At 49.7% G+C, this 17,501-nt stretch overlaps 1 protein-coding gene across 6 annotated transcripts in view; it reads right to left on the bottom strand.

The window, feature by feature from the left end:
* Positions 1 to 16,649, bottom strand: part of Gfra1 (GDNF family receptor alpha 1) — a 219,583-nt gene extending 202,934 nt beyond the window's left edge. For 2 of the 6 annotated variants that reach the window (XM_041661125.1, XM_041661130.1), the window contains exons 1-4: positions 15,890 to 15,996; positions 15,021 to 15,308; positions 13,864 to 14,157; positions 12,642 to 12,725 (exon numbers count right to left, since the gene is read on the bottom strand). In XM_041661125.1, the coding sequence (XP_041517059.1) occupies positions 12,642 to 12,725; positions 13,864 to 14,157; positions 15,021 to 15,060 (418 nt within the window). In that variant the 5' untranslated portion in view covers positions 15,061 to 15,308; positions 15,890 to 15,996. Of the gene's footprint in view, positions 1 to 12,641; positions 12,726 to 13,863; positions 14,158 to 15,020; positions 15,309 to 15,572; positions 15,762 to 15,889; positions 15,997 to 16,158; positions 16,310 to 16,529 lie in introns of those variants that run through there. The other 4 variants (XM_041661128.1, XM_041661126.1, XM_041661129.1 and 1 more) reach the window with 4 other exon arrangements.
* Positions 16,650 to 17,501: the final 852 nt, after the last annotated feature.

Genomic DNA, 17,501 nt, shown 5'->3' with positions numbered 1-17,501 from the left:
AAAAAAAAAAAATGAAAACACCCATACTTGGAGGCCCCACTCCTTGGGGGGCCAGTGGTCTGCAGAGTCTGCCAGCACTACCTCTGACCTGCAGGATGGTACTGGCTTGGAGAACCACCTGAGCCCAGGACAGAGGCAGTGTGATCTGCCATGGGAAGACAGGTGGGAAGGTGCTGCTCCGGGGATCTAGACTGTGCACACTCCCAAGGGCCACCACACCATGCAGTGTCTGTGAGGCTCCACAGAACAACCGTCAGAGACCGCCTCTGCCTCCAAAGCAGACTCCACCACAGTCTGGTTCCCGACTGTTCCACATCCTGCATTCACTCCCGCAGCCATCTGTCTGCCTCATGGTGTCACTGGGACCACCCAGGGTGGTATAGACAGCCTCACCCACTCCAGTGGTTCTGCCCCCCCTCCCCCATCTGCCCCAGGCACCTGAACAGTGAGCAGTGTGCACATGGTATTCACATACTAGCCCGCTCTCCGTGCTCCACCCCCTTCTTCAGGTCACACAGGTCAGGAAGAAGGAGCATGGACCCAACCTGTACCTTCTGTCTCCACCAGGAGCAGAGGCTGCCATGGCACACCCCATGCCCGTCTCCAGTAAGGAAGCAGCATCCACAGCCCTGTGTTGGTTATGATACAAAACTCTACTAAGTGGAGGCATATGGAACGTTTGCTCTTTTGCTACATTGGGCTGAATAAAAAAAAAATAAATGGTCACAGCACACGGTTCAGACTAAAGGTGCCAACAATGCTGAGGACTGCACATTGCCTTATACCTGTGTCAAGACAGGACAAGGACATGAGCCTTCTTAGCCAGTCTGCTCCCATCATGCCTCATGCCTGGTGTTCCTGCCACAGGAAATGGTCCAGACTCAATATATCTTCATTTACATCATTCTTCTGCCTAAATTCCCTCCCCAACTGTCTCTATTTATCCAACTCCTGTTCATTTCACAAAACCCACCTCCAAAATCCCCTTTAGATTGTAAAACCTCATCTTCTAAGCATGGCATAGTCACGGAGATCAGGAACTCCTAACAGCTTTGCCAACTGGACCTGGCCCACAGGGCAGGCCTTTGTAATGGTTAGCTATGGATGAAAGGAGGGTTTATAGGGCCCTACCACAAGCAGGCAACTAACAGATTCTGGGAGATGTGGGGGGGGGCATAGCGTTCAGTTTTATACTCTCTGGTGGGCCCCCCAGATCTCAATGGATAGTTGTGGGGGGCATAGCGTCCAGTTTTATACTCTCTGGTGAGCCCCCCCCCCCACCTCAATGGATAGTTGCGATAACCACACAGACCGTCTTAGTTAAACTCTGGGTGGCAAAACCAAACCAAAGTCATAAAGACACAAGCTAGGACCCTAAAGAGTCACCCATATCAAAGATACAAAAGAAGGGGGCCTGAAAAGGGGCGGCAGGGAGTAACCAGAATGCGTTACATACACACATGAACCAATTTATTATTCAAAGAAATCAAAGGTAAGTTACGGCACTCCCAAGTGAAGGGAAGCCCCCTCAGAATCCTCTAACTTTCAGCTCTATCGAATCCATCACTCCCTCCTCAGAATGATACCATGTATGGTTCTACTCCTTCAGCACACATTATTTTCATCATATCTATCTATAAACAGATAAAGATCTTCAGACGGTGGGAAAGGGAAGTATATCATATCTGTGAATGAACTTGGCAAAAATAAAATTTCATCGCCCTGAAAAGTAAGAACCCCCAAACTGATCAATTTTCCTAATTTTAAAATAAACATATGTAGTATGTAATATATTGCCACATAATCACAAATAGTATGTGATACATACAGTTGTTGGGCCATGTTACAGATGTAACATACTATGTTATATACAATGTATGTAGTATATGGTTCTATGTATATGTTTCACATATATGTGTGGCATAGCTAACAGATATTAAATACAAGCATTGGAACTCAGTTAAAAGCATCTACCAGAATTTCACGTAAGTGAAACTGAACTCTCATGGGACACATATGGGACACGTGTGCAAATGGATGAGCCCACATGAACACTAACGCTAACTTCACACAGAAGAATGCTGGCTCGGCCACAACTTGGTTTTGTTTTCATTTTCCCATTTGTGTGTGTGTGCAGTACATGTGTGTGCATGCATGAACTTGAACATGTGAAGGTTTGCCATGTGTGTAGCGTGACCGTGTGTATGATGTTCAAGTGCATGCATGTGAAGATTTGCCACGTGTGTAGCATGACTATGTGCGAGTAATGTACAAGAACACGCATGTGAAGGTCTGAGGTCAATGTCGGGAATCATCCTCAGCAATCCTCTCCCTTACTCACTGAGGCAGAGCCTCTAGTCAAGCTCAGAACTTACTGCTGAGGCCGCTCGTGCCGGCCAGCCTGCTCTGGCTTCCTCTGTCTCAGCCTTCAGAAGCTGGAACTGTACATGGGCCACCATATCCACCATTTGCATTCTGCTTGGGTTTCAGGCCTCAGCAGCAAACACGTCAGTCACAGAGCTGTCTTTCCAGCCCTGCCACAACTTAGGTGTATGTACTCTGGAGACGACTTTATTTGGGTCTCAGTTACCACATCCACCACGTGAGGCTAATTCCTACTCTACAAGGAGTCGCCAAGTTGGTGTCCATAAAACGCCGAGCCTGTCGTGTCTCGCTTCTGTGGAAATCATCCCTTCTCTTTTTGAATGACCACAGCGAGGACACTCACTTCCAGCTGTGAGTATGCTCACCTTCAGCCTAGTCACCCTTCTCCCCAGTCAGATACCACTTGCCATTCCTACCTCTGAACAGACAGGGCTCCACTGAAGACCCCGCCTCTGCCCCAGGATCTAGTGATGTCCTGGCACCTGCTCCATCAAGGTTTATCTGAAACTCATAGGAGCAAGGATCAATGAACCATTTCATAAACATGGACTTTAAGAAACCTGCTGGTCCACCCCTACCAGTGCAATCGATGCTGATTTTCATACATTATTAAGTGTTCGTGAAACAACAACGTGCCAGGGGCGAGAGGAATAACAGCCGGCGTGGCGCTTCCTGGGCGATCTGCTGAGGCGCGAAGGAAAGGGTGCCAGCGCCGTGGGAGACAAACGAGTGAGGTCATCCTACAGCGGGACTCTGCTTATCCCTGTCTTTACCAGTCTAATGCTATTTATACGGCAACATGACAAGAAGTGGCCCAGGTACTCTGCTCCACTTTAGAAACCTTCCCGCCTCTCACAGAAATGGAAAAAGACAGAACGCAGAAATTGCTTCTTTAGTTAATACTTCTGCAGTTCCGCCGGAACGGTTTTAATAGTGCGCGTGTTCTGGATTCAGGGTCTCAATTAAGAGCCCATCAGAATGCAGGGCCAAAGAGTAAAATAACAGATACTGTCTTACATTTCAACTTCAAAGGCCTTTTGTCAAGCAATGTTGTCAGGTAGGAGACAGAGGAGGAGAAGCTGGGAACTGAAGAGGAGCAGAAAGGAACTAAATATCTCCTCTGGAATAAGGGATCCAGGTCTATACTTCAGATGCCAACAGGAATAGCAGAAAGAGAGAACTGTTTTGTCAGGGGAATAAAAAGTGAGTTCTTCCAGGCTCAGGCTGTTTGTCTCTTAAAGCAGTGCTCAACCTCTCAGAGCTTAAATTTCCCCCTCAGAATTCAGAAAGCGCAGCACCAACCTTTGGTGAGAGCTGGGCACAAAAGCCAACTATGGGGGGGGGGTAGTAAAAAGACAGTAGTAACTTCTCTGTGTGTTCCCAGAGAGACCCCCCCCTTTCATTCCCCCCTTTAAACAGGCAACAGATCTGGAGGACACATGGCTCTAAGATGGCAGAGTCCCAGGTGGAATGAACCATGGATTTACCAAAAATCAGTTCGTCGTATGCTAATGCGTGGACGGGGGGGACCTTCACCAATCTAGCAAGAGTAAATTAGAATTGATTTTCAAAGAAACTGCTTCTTCTCTTTCCCTCTCCCAGCTGTGACACACACAGCTGCCCCTGCCTTTGTCACAGACAGGGCCAACCAAACACATGTCAAGGAAGATGTAAAAAGATGATTCATGAGATAGATGTCCAAAACTGCAAACACCGTAAGTGCACAGCCCAGAGCAGGCAGATATACTCATGAACCCAAATCTCTATGTGGCACACGGTGTGTGCACATGTTTCTGTACCTTCCAGAGGGCTTGAGTCCAAGGCAGCCCACCCTCAGGCCCCTGTGCCTCATGCATCTCCAGTCCCTCTGCAGTAGGGAAGCAGTCCTGTGCTGTGCCATTTGGACTTTCATCACTTAATGCAAGATCACGAAAGAGCAAACCCCTAGAAATCTCTCCAAGGGCCCTACAGCCTGAAATCCTGGTCACGAAGAGAAATGGTTAAAAGATCAGAGAAGGCAAGAAATCATGGAAAGGTTAACAATGGCTGCTTTCACCCCTAATTTCTGATATGGTGATAGACCCCCTTAGAACGTTAATTAGAATGGAAGGGGAGATGAAAGAAAAGCCCACGGGACATAATAAATTAGCCCCTTATGCAAATTACCCATTCATTTCCATCACTGACCCAGCTAGTTGAGTCTCTAAATTACAGGAAGTGGTTAGCTTCGTTAACAAAAAATATCAAATGAAGAATTAAGGTTTTTTTTTCCTTTTTTTTTTAATATAAGGGCTGGGAGGGCTTAAAGCAACAAAATTTCTCATTTTTCCCCTCACAGAAACTCTGAAGAGGGACAAAAGATGAAAATTAACTGACGATCTATCAACTGACCCTTGTTCTGAGATAGTGGTCAGCGCCTCTCTAGCTGGAGACCCTGGGGCAGCACTCAGTCCCCTCCAAGAGAGGCCTGAACAGGTCAAGGACAGGTGAGAAGAGGCAGGAAAACGCCCGAATCTGGAGAGCTTCAGACAGCAGTTTAAAAACAAGCACACCTAATTCTGCTTGTCATCACTGTTCCCAAGAATTTATGTGCCACTGTCCCAGAAATTTATGGAACTCTCAGTGTTCTTATCAATAAAATAAGAGGGCTGGACCGGGATGACCTCCAAAAGTCCTGCCCAGGGCATCCCTGTTTATCCCTGTCAGACTAGCAGAACCCTTGGGACTGTTCGAGTTACTTAAATACAATCCCACAGCATGTAGTTTCCCTGCAAGACTCACCTGCAGCTCCGTTTCTCCTTTCCTACTCTCATCTTCCTCCCATTCTCTTTTGTTCTCCGCTATATTCTCTGTATACATTTAGTCAATCGACTAAACCAGTTTACAAATTACATATATGTATATATAAATATGTATATAACATATGTACATGTATTGTGTATTGAGGATCAATAGTTTCCTCAGTATGAAGAAATGTTTTTTTTAAAAAAGACAGCAAGACACATAAAGGTATAATATTCAATGCACAGACTCTTCAAGAAAGAGCAGAAATCTGTTCAAGGCCAACCCAGTAGGCTGCCATCCTAATGTCACAGGCACAGGTGACCTCTAGGAAGGGCGGAAGGTCGCCCAAGGGCCCCCACCTAGTCAGGGGTTAGGCTAGCAGATTCCTCCCTCCCAGACCTACTAGTACTTGAGAATCAGGCACTGTCTCAGACAACAATAGAAAACAAGGTGCGGGTGTCCTCTGAAAAGAACAAGCTTCGACAGTAGAAAAATGAAGAGACGCCAGAGAGAAATACTTCAGGAGACTAAAGAGAAGGAATGAGGACAGACACACCGGCTATAAATAATTCTGCACCTTGTAACAATCTTCAGCTCATGCAATTACCTGTCACTCACTGATGTTTTATCTCCCTTCCCTGAGCAGGACCTCCAATGACTCCATGCAAAGTATCTGACTGTTTCGACAACCCCGCCTTCACCGGAGCACGTAGGCCTCCGCCATAAAGAGTCAGAGACCACAACATCCCATTACTTTATTCATAAAACTTATCGAGGTTCACATTTAATCCAAATAACACAGCGCTGCCCGGAGGACACGCCAGTGACACGGAAAGACGCAGTTTCCTCACGCCATCAGGCGGGTAATGAGCACGCGTGCAGAAACTCAAAGAAAAGGCCACACGCGTGGTTTCACACACTTGTTTACAAGTTCGAAGGCCCCAGAAGGCTCCTATTAATATGGTTGCTTAGATGGGTCCTCCTTTCTTGCCTTTCTTGGTGAACCTGTTGGTAATTTCACACTGTCATACCATAAAAGCGAGCCATCTCAGGGGCAGGAAATGGAGAGACTAAAACCCAAAGGTAGTGGTCTGTGAAAGTGAACCGTGAGTGTACTTAGCAGGCTTTGAAGGCGGAAGAGTCTCCCCTGTCTGAGGCATGCCCTTCGCGGGGAGCAGTAATTCTTCTGCTGTGGGGCACTGGGAAGATTTATGGGGTGAGGTGGAAGAAACGGGAGTCAGTGAAGCTGAGAAGCTGAGAAGGGAAAGCTGATCACAAGAATCCCTAAGTACAGGAAGAGCTCGCTTCCCGGGTGAGAGCCACACACTCACCTCCTTCCAAGAAAGATCAGCAGTAGGGACGTGAGCATGAGCAGAACCGCCCCCCCCACACACACACACATAGGAAGGGCCTGCAAACCTCATGCCTGGCTAGTGAGAGGCGGGGCTGTCCTCCACAGCCTTTGAGGTAAGAGAGAGATTTATCCTGCTTGGCTGAGGGTTCCGCATTGCAACCCTCTTCGGCCCGATTAGGGAATTTGATGTGTGGAAAAGAAGTTGGGTCTCAGAGTCCGGAGAGAAAAGGGTCTCCGCACTGAGTTTAAAGTGAGGAAGATGTCTAGAGGACAGAGATGTTCAAGCACTATGCTAAAAATGTACATAAAACATCATCAACCCATAAGAACCTATAAAGCAGATGCAATCATCTTCTGGTTTTTAAGGCCAAGGAAGTCAAACTTTGGGCGGAGCCAGGAGTCACCTGGGTTGATGAAAACCCAGGGTATGTATTCTTTTTCCAGTACATATGTGTGCTAGGAGTGGCCCTGGGAAGCTCCCCTGCATACTGGCAGAAGACTTGATGGCCACTATGCCCTGTCTATGACAGAGTGAATGGCAGGGGGGCCAGAAGGAGACAGTGACCCAGCATGAAAAGTCTATGAAGTAAGACAGGTGTTGCCATCAGGACATCAAGGAACCTGGCAATTAAGAGGCCAGATGATGCCGGGGAAAACCAGACCCTACTGGACGAGTATCAAGGCTGATGCAAAGTTCAGGCAAAAGACAAGATGGTAGCTTGAGGAGGAAAGGAAGGCAGCACCAAAGAGACAGGTTGTCTCCTGTCTCCTCTGAGTCCTGCTGCCTGAGTGAGGGTGGTAAAAGGTGAAATAGGACCCCACAGTTTACTGTGTAATACACTGGGCATCTGATAACACCACTGTATAAAAGAAACTCAGGAATAAAGGGTACAGGGAAAAAGGGGTGGGAGGATGAGATCCAGTTCGGACATGCTAGGTTGAGGTGACAGACACAGCTAGATGGTCCCATCCAGAGCGCAGCAGGAAAGATTGTTTTAGGACTCAGAAGACGCTGAAGTAGGAGAGATGGCTCTGAGTCACCCGTATACCAGTTAACTGAGGACCCTGGAACGAATGAGGTGTGCCCAGAGCACATAGCAAAAAAGATAGCTATCCTCCCACACAGCAGTGCCTGGCAACTAGCAAGCGGTGCGGTCCTGGCCAAATCACTTACCCTCTCTGCGAGAGTGTTTATACAAGCAGAGAACTGACTGGCTAGATCTCTGCGGATGTCACCACGGCCATCAGCCACCTGTGGTCAATAGAAAGTCTGCTCTGGACCAGAATAGGTGCTGGGTAGATACAGAGCATATCAAGCAGTCGCCGATTGCAAGTGGGAAAGACAGACACATCAATAAGTCCTCTCAATACGCTGTGATTAACCATTGCCATAAAATTAAAAGCACAGGAAACAGGAGGGAGTCCTAAGTGAAGGGCCTGTCTGGGGGATTCCGGAAAGACCTTCAGAGGAGAAGGTTGACTATAGTCTTGAAGGAGTATGAGATGCTTCTGAGACAACTACAAGGCACGAGCAGAGGCCCAGTAGGGTGAACACAGATGGGACACACAGGGAAAGGTTTAACTGAGGGAACGTGAACGGAAAGAGAGCATGGAACTTCCAGGGGGCAATGGGATTAGGCCAAAAAGGGTCTCTATGGCCTGCAAAGAGTGGACACAGACCAGAATCAGTAACAGAGGCCTACTGGGACCCTAATATACAACATCAGCACCATCAGAGCTCTGGGCAGAGCGATGGAGGACTGGAGTCTGTCGATCTCAGCACCCATCTCAGGTGGCTTATGGTTGCCTGTAACTTTAACTCCCAGAGCTCCCACATCCTGTCTGGCCTACTGGGCACCCATGAGGATGTGTACATGTGCACACACAGACACAGACACACAATAATTTTAAAGTATTTTAAAATTAAATCAAGAAGTGAGTATACAGGATGGGACTCCCACCCTAGAGCAAGAACAACAAAACAGCACCAAGACTCTCCTGTGATCCATTGATAATGTCATAGACTCTTCCCCAATGGGTCATCGTTTTAATGGTTTTTTTAAACAGTGGCATAAATATCATGGCACATTAAATCAGAAATGCCAGCACAGCTAATGATGCACAATCTTATCTGGAAATCCAGATTCAAGACAGCCTGGGTACATCTTATTTCTGGGTTTCACTATTCCCAGTCACACAGCACCGAAGTCAAAAGTCTGGCATTTCCAGCAAAGTCTAAGACATCAGTAAGGCCTGTGAGGAAAGGGATGATAGACACCACGGTCGGTGCCATCTGTTACCTCTCCCCTAGTCATCTGCAGGACGTCCCAGTTCTGACACGCCTGTTTCAGAATTTGTATACACATTCCTATTCTCTCTGATTCTCTGCGTGGAAAGCACAGCAGCTCCTGACTGTGTCTAAAGATCTCCCAACCAACACTTGAACCCTGAAGCTTCTTGTCCTTTTTCTGCCCCCCTCTCCCAGCCTCCACACTCAGGCTTCCCTTGGCACCCATGGGAACTTCAACTTTTCTCCATGCACGGTTCTTTTCTGAAGAGACAAAGAAAAGAAATGCCAGCAGGTTCACCGTCCCTTCAAGACCACGGCTAGCTACTGTCGTTGACTGAACTCTCGTGAAGAAAAAGAGTATGAGAATAGATGGAGGGGCTGCGGTCAAGAGAGACGGCATGCTGAGTACTGTACGATAAAGTCTGGTCTCTGGAAATCCAAGCGCACACACAGCTCTGCCCCACAGGCTCCCGGGAGACTCTTCCTGTCCCCATGCCCCATCTGCTCCACTATTCTCCGCATTGGCTCCTTTCTCCTTTGTGTGACTCAGGCCCTAGACCCATGGAAACCACACTGGCAAGAGTCCACAGTGACCATACCTCCTCAAGTGTCTTCGCAAGCCTCGGAGACCAAAGGCTCCCACAATTAAATTTTCACAAGTGTGGGCCTGCCAACTGGCCACTAAAATGCTAGCCTGACTCAGCAGCTCCATTTCCCTTCCATGGTTCAGGATGCAGAAGGGAAAACATCTTTAGATTATATCTCATTGTTGTTCTCCTCCTTGGTCCTGCTGGGCTGCATGCAAGATCTCCACGATGCTTTTTATCCAGTTAACAAGGCAGCTTTGGGGTTGAGGACTCCAAAGAAAACATAAACAAACATATCCTTGAGGGGGCAGGCATGCTTCCGTGTCTAAAAATGCACTTGGCCATATATGTGTGTGTGTAGAGGCCAGAGGTCAATGGGTATCTTCCTACTGCTCTGCACATTATTCTTTTGAGACAGGGTCTCTCACTGAAGCTGAAGTCTGGCTAGCCATAGAATTCCCTTGATCTGCCTGCCTCAGCCTCCCCTCCTCGATGCTGAGATCATGGATGTGTATACATCACCAGCTCAGCCTTCCCCTCCTCGATACTGAGATCATGGATGTGTATACATCACCAGCTCAGCCTTCCCCTCCTCGATGCTGAGATCATGGATGTGTATACATCACCAGCTCCAGCTTTGGTGTGGTGCTGAGGGTCCACACACTTCTCCATGCTCCTTCAGGAAGCACTGAACTCACTGAGCAATCCTCACTACAAGGCTTTCAAACGCTTCTTAGTCCATGGGAGGATTTAGCTCACACTTACATGTGGATAAACACACTCTTCACACCAGACAGAATAACCCAAACATGGGATCCCCGATGGTTACTACCTCGGTAGGACTCAGAAAGCCAGCCGTCCTGGCTTCCTCGGAGACACGCCCAACACAGAACATCTCTGCAAACTCAGACTCCAGCTGTGAAAAGCTACATTCATCATTGTGTTTCTCCAGCCTCCATCTGACAGAGACCATACTGCCTAATGTGCTGTATTCAATGACTCCAAACCCCTCAAGGCTCCATTTGGATTTACTATACCTACTTAAGGAACACAGTCACTGTCAAAGGTCAAAGCTCTCTGGGGCTAGAACCTAAGTCCAATGCCCTCGAGATACCAAATGCAAGCTCTAAACAGAGCCTTCCAGCTTCTGCTTAATTCATTATGACTTTTAGGTACTCAACAGGATGGATCTCACACACTCAGGATCCTGTTTGCTGTGAAAATAGACCTGACTGAGGTTGCTTAGCCGGTAAATGAGTAAGGGAAACTTGATCAATACAGAAAAATTTTCTGGTACTCGTCAAGGGAATTTAGACAACAACGGCCTTGCTGTTCCAAGGGTGGTACAGGAGTGCAGGGGCAGGGGAGAGATTCTGGATTCAGCTCCGTCTTCCTTCAGTATTGCAGACTGGAGAACTGGAGGTCACTCTAATTGCCTCAGTATACCAAGACGAAAGACACCGCATGGGACAGGAGTCCGTACAAAGCTCCATGCATAGCTCACTTAAATTAAAATCAAAATAGCCCTTATTTATGGGATGGGTCATAGCCTTCCAGCCATCAGTGGGAAGTAAGGTTCTCATGGCAGGAAGCAGGTAAGAGGTACCTGATCAGTTACACCCCGTCTCAGCTCCACCATAACTGTTTCCTTAAAAGCACACTGTCCGTGCAATTCTCTCTCACACTACTTAAGGACACTATCCTTGTAGGACAGAGAAAAACAATCAGGATTTACAGAAAATCACCAGAAAATTCAAGAGAACACCAAGGTCTCGGAAACCAAACCAACTTGTAGCCTCATATCTTAACCCCCATGACCCTCCCACACACACACGGTGGGAGGAGAGAGGGAGAGAGATTTAAACCAAAAGACCAAATAGAAAATCGTGTGTGTAAGTGCATCTCAAGCTTCCTATTTCCATGAAGGACCTATCCAGGCAGATCTTGCTAAAATTCAGATTCTGATTCAGTTGTTTGGATGGATTCTAACTTCCACATGAAGGAGGCCAGTCTGTGCCAACACTGGGGTAGATGAAAAAGAAAAACCATCTTACAATCAAACAAATATGGTTTTGAATTTCCTTACATTTCTGAACTTTGTGACTGCATGCTAGTTTCCCACCATCCCTGTGCCTCAACCTGCTCATCTACAGACCGGAAATAACACCCAAAATGCACGTGATGGCGTGAGTTAGTGACGAGGGTCTCCTGACCCAGTGCTTGGCACATAGCAAGGCTTAGTAAATGTCGTCAGCTGCCTCTACGATTCACAAGGACCAGGATGATAGCTGGCTCACTGCCAAAACCACAGCAGCGAGAACACAGTAACGGTCCAGCGGATATTCGGCCAATGAGTGCACATCCACACACACAGTAGTGATAAGTACATACTGCCCCCATTCCGTGTCTTTTTACGTAAAAGCCCAAGGCGTCTAAAACACCAAGAGATTCTTATCAACAGAATCACAGAATCAGATTCAATGCTAACCATCGTGTTTAATCAGCAAGACACGTGTAATTTGCGGTGGTTATACATATTTGAGAAATGTCTTAACTGTAAATAAGTAAAGACAGCACCAGCCTGGGATCTGTATTTCATTAACAGAAATCACTGCCTTCCCTATTATATGTGGGCTGTCTCAATGCAGATGTTATGAAAAAAAAATCTTAACTCACAAACTTCAGTTCACTTCCAAACCAAATTCAGAACTGCAAAGAAAGTCCTAACAAGACTAAATTTTAAAGGGCCGCACTGGGCAGAAGTATAGTCTCACTTATGCATGCTCAGGACAAACAAGAAAGAGAAGACATATGAACAAATGGCAGAATGTTAGCTTTCAAATCAAAGGTGGTTCGTCTACCTACAGTTCCTCAACAGTTTACAGTCATCTCCACTGTGGGCAAATCCCACCCCACAGAGACACCGTGTAAGGTATGCAGCAGGAAGAATACAACTGCCACCTATGGACAGAAGCAGAGCTCCCTTGACCATGAGTCAGCCAATCACACTCTCAGTCACTCCCTCAGGCTCTCCCAAACCACCATACCACATAACTTCATTGAGACCTACTCTCCGGTCACAGGAGCACTGCTAAGCATTCCATCTCTTATCATCTCTCTACCTCTGCTTTCCCAGAAACAGTCCCTTGTCTTCTACAGGGCGTGAGCGCTGAAGACTAGGCAAGCCAGCAGACTCAAGCGGGCAAAGGCACTGCAGAGAAGTATCTATCAATCAGCTTACCTGATATGAACGGGACTGCCCGGAATATATCTGACAACCTGCTGTTAACCGGCTCATACGGGGAATCTTCCAGGAGATCATTTCCTAGAAATGACAGGAAGATTAGGCTCAGCTCTGGAAAACGGGCATATTTCAAACCATGCCTCACTGTTCGGTGGGAACCGCTAATCATGTTATGACTGTGTACAGAGAAAACGCTGACAGACTTCACATGCATGTTTGGGGATGTGATTATTTCTTTTTCAATCTCTTTGTTGTCCTTGCTCTCTCCAGAGTGCCTTGGAAATACTGGAGCACAACGCAGCCCGAGCTTGCCAGAAAACTCTCCCACTCTTGCAAAGGAATTGAAATCTGAGAGGAAAGAGCTAGTGACGTCACAAACTTCGCTTGCCTGCAGGAACCAATGGAAGAAGGATGACCTGGAGAGGCCCCTACTTCTGTTAGCTCCCTGCAAACCAAGGCATGTGGCCTGCAAGCAGGCACTCTAGCTGTTCCTAAGATCATCCCCAGAAACAGGCTTTCGTGACCAGGTTTTAGAAGTGGCAGCTGACAGTCTAAGCCTCTTCATTACAAATGTTCAGGGAGTCTCAGGGAAGAATGAAGGTATGGGGATCCCTGTGGTCCATTTACAGGCTCCCTAAGTCCCACTGGAATGGGCAGTTGTGGCAGCTACTCGTGAACTAGCCATGGATAAACCTCAGCAGCTGGTCCAAAACTCAGCTAATCTAAGATGACAAATGGTTTTTCACGCATGTGTTTCAACATGTGTGCAGGGGTGATGACAGAGTTCGCAGGTTCTGCAATATTTCATCTCATGTCATAAGGGAAGAAAGGAGGGAAATCTCCAGGCAAAATGCAGGCAAAGCTTTTGCATGATTACTCTCTAAAGCCAGTGAAAGCCCCGGGGCTGGCAGAGAAGTGGGTTCCTTAGGTAGTGTTTACGGGGGTCCCCAATCTGATGTTCTAACTAGGTTTCAGAAAGGTCAGTGGGATCCCAAGGGTGCCCCCACCCCCTTGTGGATCTGCCAACAAGACTGCTCAGCTGCAGGAAACACCAGCTGCCGCTGTCCCTAAGGGCCAATGAAAGGTCCTCATTCCGCAGCTGGGAGAAGAGAGTGGGAGATGAGATCAGCCGGCTTAACCCCAGGACTGGGTGTACTGAGGTTGCCTCTCGAGTTTGGAGAGAAACCGGGGAGTGCTGGTGGAGGCACCTGATGCGTACCCTGCAGACTCTGGTACATGCTCCAGTAGATGCGCAGGCAGTTTTTCTCTTTCTTCATGCCCCGCTTGCAGCGACAGTTGTAGAGAGACTTTTGCTTCAGGGCCTCCATGGCGTTGCGACACTCATCTTTGGCCTCGAGACCGGATGCCAGGCTGAAGTTGGTCTCCTTTCCCGCCACACACTGCCTTAGCGTGCGGTACTTGGTGCTGCAGGTCTGTTCCTTCAGGCACTGATCACTGGCTTTTACGCAGTCCAGGCGGTCCCCACCACTCACCTCGGCCGACAGCAGCAAATCTACAGGGTGAATGAGAAGAACGCTTGAGTGCAGCAGACTAGTTGGGGACCCCGATTCCAGGTCGCAGGAGGGGTGGGAGATGGAGCGCACGCCTGGGGCATGATAGCTCCACCGTCATTGTGAGGGGCAAATTAGGTAGGAAGCTGGTCTACCCCTCTTCTGGGAGACCATATTTCCCCACCCCTGGAACTGCTGCCATCATGCTCCCTCCCTGGCCTGCCATGGAAGGTAGTAACAGCTTCCATTGGCCACTTTGCAGGATTTGCTGAGGATCCCTGCGAGGCCCCAGCGCCCCAAAGCAGAAGCGGTCCTGAAACGCTGACTGCCCCGCCTCCCCGGGCACCTGGGGCTGCAGTCTTTGGGCCAGCCAGTCCGCAGCAGCCTAAGGGCCCTCCGCTGAAAGCGTGGTAGAGCGCTTGGCACCGTCGTGAGCTGGGCGAAAGGCAGGCGAGTGGCACAGTCTGCCCCGCGGGTGCGCCGAGACATTATTCCCAAAAAACTTTTGCATTCCAAGTTTGCTCTCTTCCCACCCCAGCGTTTTTTCGACCACACTCCACCTGCCGGAGCGCCTTGGCGAGCTCTTCCCGACTTCCAAGGGGACCAACGCCCCGGGGTGAAGGTCTAGAACCCATCAGATGCCCATCGGGCTGGGTTATTATTAACACAGCAAAATAAAACCAGCCGCACAGAGCTGCGCTGCCGCCGCTCCCCAAACCCAGGAACGCTTGAACCTCTTCACATCCCAATGAAACTTCTTCCACCCAAATCCAAGGTACCCACGGCGCAATTCTCGAGTGGCCGCTGCAAGGGACCCTCTTTGAGAGACTCTGGGTGAAAAAAGCCAGCAGCGGCCTCGACTTACCCAGGAGTGGCAGCGCGAAGTACAGAGTGGCCAGAAACATGGTGCCGGCGCGAAGCTGGTCCCCGCCCCCCAAAATCCAAAGCCGCCGCCGCTGGGTCTCGCGGGGAGAGCTCAGCGTGCAGCGATCCCCGGGCGACCGCGCTTCTCTGGCCACTCAAAGTTCAGCTCCATCCAGGGTGAGAGGAAACTCCCCGTTGCTCTGCCGCCCACCGCCGCCAGCAACTCAGCTCCGGGCGGGCGCGAGGGCGGGAGGCGGACCCGCTTTTAGGGGTTCAGTTCCGACCCAACCTGGAAGGGAGAGAGCGCTTTGAAATGAGAGCCCAGAGTGCTGAAGCCTCCCGCTCACACCTCTATCCCCTCCCCCATTCCCGCCTTGGGGGACTTCTCAACGCTACCCCCCACTCGGTCCGAGAGCATCTATTCCGGGCGTGGGGAGACTCCGGAACCGGCGGTTTGGAGCTGGAGAGGTTCGCTAGGGCTCCCAGCGTCCAAAGCCGGAGGCTATCCCGCACAACCCAAGAGACTGAACGCAAGCAAATAAATAAGCATTACTTTCCGAGCAAGCGCCGGAAGCAAGCTGGCGCTGCCCGGAGTCGGAGCCTCGGCGGCGAAGGCGCCTTAGCCAACCCCGGCTGGACCAAGACCCTGCTCCGGGAAGTTGGCCGCCTTTCCTGGCTCCCGCCCGACCACTCGCTGGCTCGATCGTGAGCGTTCAAGCTCCTCTTCCTCTGGCCCTCTGCATCCCGGCCACCAATCGCCACCTCTCTCGCCAAGACCCCCTCCCCCGGGCTAGCTTCTTTTCTCAGGCAGTCCCGCAGAAAGAAATTGACATCCTGACTGGAGCTGAAATCCGGCTTCTGTGCCCCTACCCGCCACGCATCCTGGGCTCCTTCCCAGACATCCGTGCCTCGCACGCACTTGCCCAGCGCCCGAACTCCTGCGCATCCACACCACTGCCCCGGGAGAGAGATCTAGCCCGCAGCATCTGCACGCCCCAGCAGGTGCAGCCCCGCACCACTAGCGCCCCCCTGGCCCCAAAGTTGAAGGATGCCAGCAAAATGGAAAGGGGTGGCTAGAACTGAAGAGGAGGTGGCAATGGGCTCTCAAGTGGAGTGAAAAAACTCTAAACGCCACCAACCTGGACTGAACCGACCCGCGTCCAGCTGAGGCGAACAGCCAGTGTTTATTTATTCTTTGGGGGTCACCCGCCCTCTCTTTCCTTTTCCGGGCTCAATTTCTTGCGCTAGGCGGAAAACGAAATGCCATAATCTGCTACAGCTAGGAGGATAGAGTTGGCCAGGACGATTTCCGAGCAGACCACCCCACCCCACCCCCGCCCTGCCCAGGCTCAGTGCCCGGTAGGGATGTCAGCGGTTATTGGAAGCTGCGGGAGGGTAGCGTGCCCAGATTGGTTTTGGCCAACGGCCCCTCAGCCTGCTTCTGCTCCCGGCAGCGCAGAGCCAGCTTCTTCGTGGAGCGCAGCTCCTCTATCAGCCACAGTAGACTTACAAGCTGACCAGCAGTGAGACCCAAAGCCAACACGCACACAGGCTTAGGACCCGCAGCGCTACGCAGCCGCCGCCGAGACTGCACCCTCCTCCCACCCCTCGCGTCCTTTCAGTGTACAAGGGCTCTTTCTTTAGTGCAAACAGCAATCCATCCAGACCCTTTTGAACACAAAGTTTTTTTTTTCTCCACGTCATTCGCGGCTGTGACTCAAGACTTGGCACGGTACAGACTCACTCAGACCTAAGCCCTAAACAGCGGTCTCGAAATGCACCCACCGTCGATCCACGCCATTGTGAGCTTACACACCTCTCTCCCCCCAGCTCGGACGGCGAGACAAAGCAAAGCCCCCAGCCCACTGCACTAGAGGCTGGGCAGACCCAGCTTTAGGTAATTTATAAGGTGACCTCCATCTTGACTGTTTCAAGAGTAAATTACTTTTCAAAAGCATTATTTAAGCAGAACACATCCATAGTCCCCAAGCCCAACTTCAAGAGTCTCTCCAGAGATACAGCTGAAGTGATACCCGCTGTGGCTTAGGGTTCCAGCGATCTGTCTAGAGTAGAGTACAATCCGCAGTGGTGGGTGACCGACCAGCTTGCTGCTCAGGGCTTTTATTGGAGATCTTTTCTGTGTCCAAGTTCATCTCTCAGCAAAACCGAGTTTGAATCAAATCTATGAGCCCAGCTGTCAAATCTGCAAATCCATCACCACAGACAATGGGCCGCCAAGGAGGACAGAAAAGAAACGCTGTTTTTGATCCAGGGGGTTAATTGAAAAGGGCACAGTCTTTCGTTTAAGTTTGAGACTGGGGTGTAAGGGCAGGGAAAAGAGGAGGAGGGATGGGTCGCTCTCCATTCAAGTACACACCAGCCAGGCGTGCCCTTCAGCTGTGGTCCCTGCTAGCGAGGCGATGCTCATTGTTTGGAGTCCTCAAAGGATGTCTGTGTCTTAGTAAGGGACCCAAACCCAGGG

Source organism: Microtus oregoni, unplaced genomic scaffold (genome assembly GCF_018167655.1).
Source record: "Microtus oregoni isolate MIOR12 unplaced genomic scaffold, Mior012 000012F_ref0000307, whole genome shotgun sequence".
In the NCBI taxonomy this organism is placed as follows: domain Eukaryota; kingdom Metazoa; phylum Chordata; class Mammalia; order Rodentia; family Cricetidae; genus Microtus; species Microtus oregoni.
This window is presented reverse-complemented; position numbering and strand designations above follow the sequence as displayed.